General features: G+C 46.0%; 1 protein-coding gene across 1 annotated transcript; it reads left to right on the top strand.

Annotated features, from left to right (window-relative positions):
* Positions 1–1,158: 1,158 nt before the first annotated feature.
* neurog1 (neurogenin 1) lies at positions 1,159–1,722 on the top strand (the record flags this gene model as incomplete). Its single annotated transcript, XM_079249608.1, has 1 exon — positions 1,159–1,722. One exon carries the CDS (start codon positions 1,159–1,161, stop codon positions 1,720–1,722), a length of 564 nt encoding a protein of 187 aa, XP_079105734.1.
* Between the last annotated feature and the right edge of the window lie 10,234 nt (positions 1,723–11,956).

The following is an 11,956-nucleotide window of genomic DNA, read 5'->3' as shown; positions in this document are numbered from 1 at the left end:
GGAAGTTCAGGTTGTTTCATCTCTGGTGTTTTTTCTCTCCCTGATAAAACCTTTGATCCGGATTCTGGGAAGTTCTGCAGAACTTTAAAACCTCAACAGAGACCTGAGTCTCAGAACTTCATCTTCATGATGAAGAGAGCCGAACCCACGCGCACGCGCGCGCAGTAATGAAGAACTTGTGTTTTTTTCATTTGTTGTTTTCTTTGTGTTGGAGGATGAGCTTTCTGTGTGCTGGATGGATGGAGGGATGGATGGATGGATGGATGGATGGATGTAGGGGTGGAGGGATGGATGGATGGGTGGAGGGATGGATGGATGGATGGATGGATGGATGGATGGATGGATGTAGGGGTGGAGGGATGGATGGATGGATGGATGGATGGATGGATGTAGGGGTGGAGGGATGGATGGATGGATGGATGGATGGATGGATGTAGGGGTGGAGGGATGGATGGATGGGTGGAGGGATGGATGGATGGATGGATGGATGTAGGGGTGGATGTAGGGGTGGAGGGATGGATGGATGGATGGATGGAGGGACGGTGGATCCTCCGGTGCGTGTCTCCGCCCGGTGGGGGGGCTCCAGGGGGTCTCACTGAGTCTTTCTTTCTTTCTTCTCTTTTTTATGTTTTGGTCGAAACTCTAAAAGTGGGTTTGGTTTTTTTCTGTCTTGGGGAGGAGTTGGGAGGGGAGGGGGGGGTTCTGGTCCGTGCGTGTCGCTCGCGTGGCCGGCTGCCTCCTCTGATTGGCTGGCCATGATTACCGGCACGCTTCTCCGTGCGGGGCCCGCAGACCCCGCCGGCTCTTTATGTTAATGAGCAACTCGGGCGGCACGGGGCAGACCTGCCGCAGCATTCATCCAGCGTGTGCGTGTATGTGCGCGCGCGCGGGGGGGGGGGGGCGGTCATTGTCCATCCACAGTATATAAGCGGACTGAGGCCAGTCGTGTGCCAGGCTCACCGGCTCGCACGAGCTGAACCGGAGCAGACAGTCGCGTGCCGAACCCACGGTGCTGTTGGATCTGAGCTCTGAGAACTTCTGCACACTTCAGGTAAGTTCACGCGCTCTGCCCAGCATCACAACGCCACAGTGCGCGCGCTGCGGTCAGCAGCAGGTGCTCACCGCTCCCCTCTTCTCCCCGCAGAACCCAACCGGAACATGGACTCCGTCTACTCCGACATCGACAGCAACAGCTGCGACTTCTTCTGCAACACCGACGACGAGGATTCCCGCGGGAGCGTGCGCTCCGCGTCGCCGGAGCCCGAGCAGCAGAAGAAGAAGCGGCGCAGAGGGCGCGCGCGCAGCGACGCCACCGTGCAGGTGGTGAAGAAGAACCGGCGGCTGAAGGCCAACGACCGGGAGCGGAACCGCATGCACAACCTGAACGACGCGCTGGACGCGCTGCGCGGCGTCCTTCCCGCCTTCCCGGACGAAACCAAACTCACCAAGATCGAGACTCTGCGCTTCGCGCACAACTACATCTGGGCTCTGTCCGAGACCATCCGCATCGCAGACCTGCAGGGGGGGAGGAGCGGCGCGCGCCTCGGGGAGGCCCCCAGCCCCGGCAGCGACGCCTGCTCCTGGAGCTCCAGCGGCTCCTCGTCCTCCTCGTCCCCGGCGTACTCCTCCAGCCCGGGCAGCCCCGCCGCGCCGGAGGACTACGGCTACCTGCAGCAGGACGCGCTGTTCGGCCTCCGCAGCTTCGTGCCGGGCATCTTCTGAGGGCCCCCCGGGGCCCCGCGGACTGACAGGCCCCAGACATGCAGACACGTGACAGACAGCGCGTGAAACCGCAGTTTGCCTTACAGAGCTCCTTTCTCTGCTGAGAGGAGATGAAACCCCACTTCGCTCCTCTCTGAAAGCCTTTGCACTCCCCCCTCGCCCCCCTCTCCCCCTCAGTCTGCAGGTTACAGTCAGGTTTACAGCTTCTCCTCCTCTTCCTCTCTGCTTCTTCTCGGAGGTGAAAAGTCAATTTTACAATTTGTAAAGTGATGAAGCAGAAAACTGAGCGTGGAAATCGAGTTTGAGCTTCAACAAAGGACTGAAAGGAGCTCCCCCCCCCCCGTTCATTGTTCTCACCCCCCTCCACACACACATTCACACACGCACGCTCGCTTCATTCCCCTCCTTCCTGTTAGATTATTGTTGTTTTTATTTATTTTGTTTGGTCACATGATTTGTATTTTGTACATAAAGAGATTTTTATTCTATTTACTGAATTTTGTTTTTCTACTAAATAAATAAAATTATAACGTTTCTATAAAACAAACAAACGTGTTTGTGTCTGAATCACCTCAGTTATCTCAGTTAACCTTTCTGTGGCGCGGGGCGCGTTCACGATACTTCTGATCAATAAAAACTTTATTTGAAGCAGCAGGTTGAAACAAAACAAAGATCGTCTATTGAAGCACCGCGTTATTCTAAACGTGGTAAATAACGCGACATTATAATACGTAGCAAAGTTTGACATTTTTCCTATAAATATAAATAATTTCAACATTAATCAGAGCTTTCCTTAAAAAATATAAACAAATAGGTAATAGTTTAAACAGTTTGTCTCACAGAAATGTTTTTCCTTTTAACTATTTTCCTGGAAAGCTGCGCGTCTCTGCTTTGGTGGACTTCCCGTGAACTTTTCAACTTTCTGAATGAAATCCCGCATCTGAATCAGCAATCATTAACAAGAGATTATTTATTTTTGTTTGAGGAAAAAGAAGAGCTCATAATAATTTTTATATTTATTTTTTGTTAATATAAATTAAATAGAAACATTTTATTTTGGCTGCAGAGTTTAAATATCGGTGAACACGTTTCAGAATCTCATAAAGAAATTAGTTGCAACTTTATTTACATATTTACAACTAAATAAAGAAAATAAAACCAAGTCAGGGGATCCAGCTGAAACATGGAAACTTCATCCAGAAATGTAGGAAAATTTATATGAAAATAAAAACTGATCCGGTAGAAAAATGAAACTAAACTCAGCTGAACTTTCTGTCAGCAACATTTTATGACTCCATTTAGTTTCTGATTAATCCTTCCTCCTCCTCCTCCTCTCACACCCGCACGCGCTCAGCTGCAGCGGCCTTGTCTCCGCACGTGCGGAGGATGGACACGTCACAGAGGACACTGGGAGAGACAAACTCCTGCCAGAAAAGTCTGGAAAAAAGAAGAAAAGGAGGAAGAAGATTATCCTCCCGCGACACTAATCTGACCATGACCCAAATTCTGACAGTTTGTGTATTATTATTATTATTATTATTATTATTATTATTATTATTATTATTATTATTATTAGTAGTAGTAGTAGTAGTAGTAGTAGTAGTATAGCCGTAGTATTGATAGTTGTTTATGGTTGTTCTGACCGTCTCTGAGCTGTAAACATTTGTTGTCATTAAAACTGAAAACCTCACAAACAGTAAAACATTGTTTACCATCATCATCATCATCATCATCATTATCATCATCATTATCATCATCATTCCTCTCATTCTTCTTCTTATTATTATTCTTCTTATTCTTATTATTATTATTACGATGAAGATGATTTCTTTGGCGCGCGCTGGATGCCGACGCCAGTATTGTCGGTGTGCGCGGGGCCGTGCGCTAATTGAGCGGGATTAACTGCCGGCAGCCCGCGTGCACCTGCAGCCTCATAATGAGCTCCAGTAAGTTTTAATTAGATTTCTTTTGTGGCCTCTGAGGATGAAGCCAAATCTGCCAACCGCTGCAGCGAGAAGCTGCAAGCTCATTGGCCGTGAACACACGCGCCTCACACGCACGCCAAGCCCCCCCCCTCCCCTCCCCTTCCCCTGAGGATAAATAAAGTGACCCCCAGTTGCAGCAACGCCATGTTTTCTGCTGTCAGGACAGTTTTGAAGACCACTTAGGCATCAGACTCTGATGTTGCTGGTTTCCATAGTAACTGAATTAATCAGATTGATGCTCTGTCGGATCTTTAATGAGTCAGGTGATCTAGAAGAATCATCAGTTGGTAAGAAACCATCATTTCATCTCATCAGAGTCGTGACAGCAGGATGATCAGCTCCACCTCTTCAATTAACACTAATATCTAATCAGCCAATCACATGGCGGCATCTCAATACATGACGTCAAACCAACCTTCAGTGGGTAAAAGTGAAGCCAAAACCTGCAGTTCCCCCTTCATCCACTAGGGGCTCCAAAGCAAATCCCCATGGACTCCCATGTTAAAAAGACCAAGTTTACAGCAGAAATAAACATGTTTACAGTAGAAATAAACATGTTTACAGCAGAAATAAACATGTTTACAGCAGGAATAAACATGTTTACAGCAGTAATAAAAATGTTTACAGCAGAAATAAACATGTTTACAGCAGGAATAAACATGTTTACAGCAGTAATAAAAATGTTTACAGCAGAAATAAACATGTTTACAGCAGAAATAAACATGTTTACAGCAGGAATAAACATGTTTACAGTAGAAATAAACATGTTTACAGCAGAAATAAACATGTTTACAGCAGGAATAAACATGTTTACAGCAGTAATAAAAATGTTTACAGCAGAAATAAACATGTTTACAGCAGAAATAAACATGTTTACAGCAGGAATAAACATGTTTACAGTAGAAATAAACATGTTTACAGCAGAAATAAACATGTTTACAGCAGGAATAAACATGTTTACAGCAGAAATAAACATGTTTACAGCAGGAATAAACATGTTTACAGCATAAATAAAAATGTTTACAGTCTGGTAGAAAAAAACATTTTAGGTTTAATAGATCAGGTTTACCTTCATCACAACTGTGGGGGAAGTGAATTTTTTTCTAACTCATCCGTTTTAAAGTAATTTAATCTCAAAATTTGGCATATTTTTTTGGGCGTGTCCATTTGATTGACAGGTACCGGATCTCCAGCTTTAAGTAAGAAGAACGTAAAACAATCGCGGTTTTTAGCCGATTAACAACGGGACTTAGCTTTAGCCTGCTTACCTCCGTTAGCTGGTTAACTCCTGTTATCTCCGGGTTAGCTCTTAGCTACAGAAAGGTCGGAGTTCACTCGATGTCAATCATCCACCATGACGCTCACAGACCCCCCCTCAGCTCCACCTCTTTGCCCATATTTGTATTTTCTGGGTGAGACGACACGCATGCTCCATCCAAGATGGTGATGGTAGGAACCGCCCACTGAGCTTCAGTTCAGCTCTTCAGAAACCTACGGATGACGTCACGGAGGCTCCGCCCATCTTTTTATTTACAGTCTACGGTTTAAACACATTCAGGATGAGGAAGAAATGACTTTCAACCCTTGGATGCTTCATGTCCCACAGTGGCCACCTACACTGAAAAAAAAATAACTTAGTCCAACTAAAGTTTATACATTTTAATTACAAATTTCCACCCAACTACATTATGTTTCTGTAACCTTAACCAGAAAATAACATTTATGTAATTTAATTAAATGTAACTGAGAAGAATGAACAACAGCCCTGCGAAGGACTGCCGAGCTGTCCAGGGTGTACCCCGCTTTTCGCCCAGAGACTGCTGGGATAGGCTCCAGCTTCCCCGCAACTCTGGAAAATGAATGAATGAAGAATGAACAACATGGAATCAATGTAACACTGCTCATGGAATTTACCTAACATAGTTAATAAAGTTAATGTGATGCTCTAAATAGGTTTTATGTAAAGCTGTTAATAAAATTTATGTAAAGTTCTTAAGAAAGTTTATGCAAAACTATAAATATAATTTATCCAATACTGCAAATAAAAAGGAAATTTTCCTAATATGTGATGAATTACAATTATTTACAATTATCTACTTGGTCACATAAATATGGTGGCTGGGAAGTGCAAAATAAAATTACATCCAGTGAAACACTTTTACATTTTCGCGATACAAGTTTACAAGTTTACCAAAACACTTTTACAAAGTTTTGCCCTGGAAATGATATCGTGGTGGGGTGGGTCCAGACCATGTGAACAGGAAACAAACTGGTAGCAGAATCGAAGCAGAGATGTTTTGCCCGTTTTGTGGAGTTTATTTCAAGCGATTGTGGTCACAGCTTGGGTTTTCTCGCTGATGTGGAGGGAGAAGAGGTTATTTTAATAGACTGTCTTGTTAAGTATTTTAACGAAGGCCACACATACAGTGTGATTGTTGACATGATGGAAAGGCTGCACAATGTCCGCTTGTCTTTGCGGGCCGTGAAACTTAAATGAAATGATGCCGGATTCTATCTCAGAAAAAATTATTTATCTTCATTTGAGATAAATTTACATTAAAAGCCTTTTTTTTTTTGTAATAACAAATATTGAACAAATCAATACCATGTTAGAAAACTTTGTTTTAAACATATTTTCTACTAATGTGTTTTATAATCCACAACTAAAGGACAGTGATCGGTCACCTTGAAGCATCTGCAATAGATTTACTGTTGTTACATGAAAGGAAATTGTCTAGGCCATGCACAGAGTTGGAAAAGTAACCTTATTTTTCCATTTGTCTTTTTTTATGATGTGACTATCTAAAGAAATTTACTATATAAATATTTGCAATGCAGATGAATCTTCAACAACCATGAAAACATGAACTTAGAAAAGTGGCGGTAGTCTGAAAAAAACCAATCGTCCAATGTCCTCGTACTTCAAACCACATGAAAGTAGTAAGACTTAATCTTTACTCATATAAATTCTGATCAATAAAAACAACAGCAGTAACAAATAAAAGCATTAATAAGTCATTCATCAGATGGTGAAGTCAGTGAACGCAGCACGGTTGTTGGTCTGAGTATTTACTGGGATTTTCACTCACAACCATCTCAGTTGCTTTCCCAAATATGACTGAAAAGTCTCCAGCTGATCCATAACATGGGCTAAAAGGTGCTTCACAGGAGCAAACTGTCAACTTTTTACTGTAATCTCATACAGTTTCTCACAATGCACCTTCTGGGTTGTTGGGTTCAACAATGTCCAATGGAAGTGCAGCAATAATAATGTAACGTGTCCAACAAATGGTCAACATAATGCACTGGTGAGGCGAAACACCAAGCTTCTTACCATCTCGGTTCAGCAGTATCTGTTGGAAAGCTTCCAATGTGGACTTCCATACTTGTGCGTAGCTCAAACTGAGATCAACCCAAACCGCACGACACATCCACATGTGATACTTGGCAGGCCTGCGAGGACCTCCACACCTTCAATCAGCACTCCCACCTCCTCTGGACTCTGGTCTTCAGGCTCTGGGTTTTCTGGCTACGTAGACCCCCATGGTGGTCAGAGGAAAGTCCTTCTCCACAGCGCAGAGAAAAGCAGGTTTAACAAAGTAACTTCTTATGACTTGTTTCAAAAGACTTAATCATGATATTCTTGCCATGTTTTCAGTCTAGTGACGTTACAGGGAGAGTATAAGAAGAATACTGCATCATTCATTCATTCATTCATTCATTCATTTTCTGAACCACTTAATCCAATTCAGGGTCACAGGGAAGCCGGAACCTATCCCAGCTGGCTTTGGGCGACAGGCAGGGTACACCCTGGACAGCTCGCCAGTCCATCGCAGGAATACTGCATCGTTTGTTTGTCTGCATTGTTTGATTATATTTAAAGGCTGCTTTCTCGTATATTCATAAGGTATTTTTGCCACTTGAGTGGACACCACCAAGATGGCCTGTCCACCACCAAGACGGTCTGTCCACCACCAAGACGGCCTGTCCACCACCAAGATGGCCTGTCCACCACCAAGATGGCCTGTCCACCACCAAGACGGTCTGTCCACCACCAAGACGGCCTGTCCACCACCAAGATGGCCTGTCCACCACCAAGACGGCCTGTCCACCACCAAGACGGCCTGTCCACCACCAAGATGGCCTGTCCACCACCAGGATGGCCTGTCCACCACCAAGATGGCCTGTCCACCACCAAGACGGCCTGTACACCACCAAGATGGCTTGTCCATCACCAAGACGGTCTGTCCTCCACCAAGACGGCCTGTCCACCACCAAGACGGCCTGTCCACCACCAAGATGGCCTGTCCACCACCAAGATGGCCTGTCCACCACCAAGACGGCCTGTCCACCACCAAGACGGCCTGTCCATCACCAAGACGGCCTGTACACCACCAAGATGGCCTGTCCACCACCAAGACGGCCTGTCCACCACCAAGACGGTCTGTCCACCACCAAGACGGCCTGTCCACCACCAAGACGGCCTGTCCACCACCAAGACGGCCTGTCCACCACTAAGACGGCCTGTCCACCACCAAGATGGCCTGCACACCACCAAGACGGCCTGTACACCACCAAGACGGCCTGTTTACCACCAAGACGGCCTGTCCACCACCAAGACGGCCTGTACACCACCAAGACGGCCTGTACACCACCAAGACGGCCTGTACACCACCAAGATGGCCCGTCCACCACCAAGACGGCCTGTACACCACCAAGACGGCCTGTCCACCACCAAGACGGCCTGTACACCACCAAGATGGCCTGTCCACCACCAAGACGGCCTGTCCACCACCAAGATGGCCTGTACACAACCAAGATGGCCTGTCCACCACCAAGACGGCCTGTCCACCACCAAGACGGCCTGTACACCACCAAGACGGCCTGTCCACCACAAGACTCTTTCCAGTCCTCTCCACCCCAACCAGTCCAGCAGACTGTCCTTACTGAGCCGGTTCTGCTGGAGGTTTTTCCCTCCTGTTAAAAGGAAGTTTTTTCCTTCCCACTGTCGCCTCATGCAGCTCAGGATGGAGGACTGGATTCAAGTCAAGATTTGATGTAATCAGCTGGTTTTTCTTATCCAGTTTGCCGTGAACTGGCACAAACCGACGTGTCTGTAAATTGTCCTGAGAGGACATTGTTGTGAAGTGGCGTTATTAAAAAAAAAGCTGAATTGAAATGAATCAAATAGTTTCCAGAGAAGGTCTGAAGAAGAGAAAACATCCAGCGAGCAGCAGTTGTCTGGACCAGAACGTCTGCTTGGTGTCAGAGGTCAGAGGAGAACGGACAGACTGGTTGGAGATGATGGAAAGACAACAGGAAGTCCAGTCAGCACTGGTTCCAACCAGAACATCATGTCTGAACACACAACACGTCCAGCCTGGAAGCAGATGGTCTCCAGCAGCAGAAGACCACAGCGGGTTCCCTCCTGTCAGTAAGAACAGGAAACTGAGGCTACAATTCACACAGACTCACCAGAACTGGACAATAGAAGATGGAGAAACGTTGCTGGTCTGATGAGTCTCCAGTTCAGCTCCACATCCACATGGTAGGATCAGAATCTGCTGGAAACATCAGGACAACGTGGATCCATCCTGCCGTCAGGATCAAGGCTGCTGCTGGTGGAATGGTGGGGGGAGGTTTTCTGGTCCCAGTTTGGTCCCATTAGTACCAGTATGACATGGTTTAACCAGCACAGCCTACCTGAGTCCTGCTGCTGACCATGTCCATCCCTTTCTGAGCACAGTGTAGCATCTTCTGATGGAAACTTCCAGCAGGATGATGCACCATGTCACAAAGCTCACATCATCTCCACCATGACGATGAGTTCACTGTCCTCCAACGGCCTCCACAGTCACCAGATCTCAGCTCATCCTGATGGCAGCGGTCCAGAATCGGTGGACTCACTCTGAGCTGCTGCTGGGGTCAAAGGTTAAAGATCAGCGTTTAAAGGCGACACTGTGACCGTGAGGTGCCTGCTCAGGATGACCTGGGATCAGTGTGTCTGCTGTCACCTCAGGCGACAAGGAGCTGCTCTGAAGCTCTGATCCAGGATCAGAAGGATCTGGATCACAGCTGTGAGGAGGTCTCTGAACAACCTGCTGAGTTTACCGGGTTTGGACCGCAGCAGAACCACACCCGCTGAAAATCCAACCCGCTGGCTTCACTGCGAAGCAACTCTGCACACTTACCGACTCGAACTCTGGAGAGTTTAACTTTCCTGATGATTTCAGCGGACCTCGATAAAACTAAGTTTACTGTAAGAACAGCTTCCAGTAACGTGTAAGAAACCTTGTGTACTACTACAAATTCCAGAGAAATTATGCAAGTATCTTTAATTTGAAGAAAAAAAACAAAACCAAAACTTGAATTTCCCCTCGGGGATAAATAAAGTTTCTTTGATTTGATTTGAAATTAGATTAAAAAAAAACCTTGATTTTCAACACACAGTGATTTGTAGTCCAGCTTTGTGATGAATTGTTGCTGCTTTGCAGCAGGAAGTTGGTGTTGATGCAGTTTTAGTTAAAATAATGACTTCTGTTTCACTGCAGCTGAATAAGACAGCTGTCACATGACATTCGTTATATAGCCTTCATCTTCATCATCATTCTTACATTGTAATGTGTAGAAGACGCTGTCTAGACACTGAAACTGTGGTGAAAATGGATTATTGCTCAATATTTATTTTATTTACTTATTTTAGTTATTCATTTTTTTCAATAAATCAGAACATATTTTAAAATCTGAACATTTCTTTAAGTTAAATTTAAAAGACAGAAGAAGCAGAAGTAAAGTCTTATCTGCCCCAAACATCAGTACAGGTAAAAAACAGACAGACAATAAATAAATAAAATGAAAATAAAATCTACAGAACTAAATGGGGAACATGACGTCTGACTAACCAAACCTTTTAAAAACTTTATTAAAACTGGGACGTGGATCAGAACAGAATCTGAAATGAACCCTTTAACAGCTTTTAGCAGCATAAACTGTCTCTGTCCAAACAGGAACATTTTACTTCTTACGGAAACATCAAATATTTTTTAAAAACATTTATTCTTTTAACATCGAAAGGAAATTAATATGAAAAATAAACATTTTTAAGCTTTTTCTGTTTATGATCAATAAGACTGATCCCCCCCCCCCCTCCACACACACTTGCAGGTCTGATTAGACTTAACTTAAGCTTCTGTTTTCTCAACAAGTCATTAACCTCAACTGCTGCTGGATCAGCAGATCCACGTCTCAGCCTGCAGGTCTCTGTGTGGGTCTGCAGGTCTCTGTGTGTGTCTGCAGGTCTCTGTGTGTGTCTGCAGGTCTCTGTGTGTGTCTGCAGGTCTCTGTGTGTGTCTGCAGGTCTCTGTGTGTGTCTGCAGGTCTCTGGTACAGTCTGCAGGTCTCTGTGTGTGTCTGCAGGTCTCTGGTACAGTCTGCAGGTCTCTGGTACAGTCTGCAGGTCTCTGTGTGGGTCTGCAGGTCTCTGTGTGGGTCTGCAGGTCTCTGGTACAGTCTGCAGGTCTCTGTGTGGGTCTGCAGGTCTCTGGTACAGTCTGCAGGTCTCTGTGTGGGTCTGCAGGTCTCTGGTACAGTCTGCAGGTCTCTGTGTGTGTCTGCAGGTCTCTGGTACAGTCTGCAGGTCTCTGGTACAGTCTGCAGGTCTCTGTGTGGGTCTGCAGGTCTCTGTGTGGGTCTGCAGGTCTCTGGTACAGCCTGCAGGTCTCTGTGTGGGTCTGCAGGTCTCTGGTACAGTCTGCAGGTCTCTGTGTGGGTCTGCAGGTCTCTGTGTGGGTCTGCAGGTCTCTGTGTGGGTCTGCAGATCTCTGGTACAGTCTGCAGGTCTCTATGTGGGTCTGCAAAAAAGATTTTTGTACCAGGCTGTAATCATGTTTATTTCTGCTGTGTCCCATGAAGCACTGGGAGACATGTCCCATGATGCACTGGGAGACATGTCCCATGAAGCACTGGGAGACATGTCCCATGATGCACTGGGAGACATGTCCCATGAAGCACTGGGAGACATGTCCCATGATACCCTGGGAGACATGTCCCATGATGCACTGGGAGACATGTCCCATGAAGCACTGGGAGACATGTCCCATGATACCCTGGGAGACATGTCCCATGATGCACTGGGAGACATGTCCCATGATGCACTGGGAGACATGTCCCACAATGCACTGGGAGACATGTCCCATGATGCACTGGGAGACGTGTCCCATGATGCACTGGGAGACATGTCCCACAATGCA

Source organism: Telmatherina bonti, assembly GCF_933228915.1.
Source record: "Telmatherina bonti genome assembly, chromosome: 12".
NCBI classification, from domain to species: domain Eukaryota; kingdom Metazoa; phylum Chordata; class Actinopteri; order Atheriniformes; family Telmatherinidae; genus Telmatherina; species Telmatherina bonti.
Note: the sequence above shows the minus strand (reverse complement) of the source record. Positions and strands in the feature narration are given on the sequence as shown.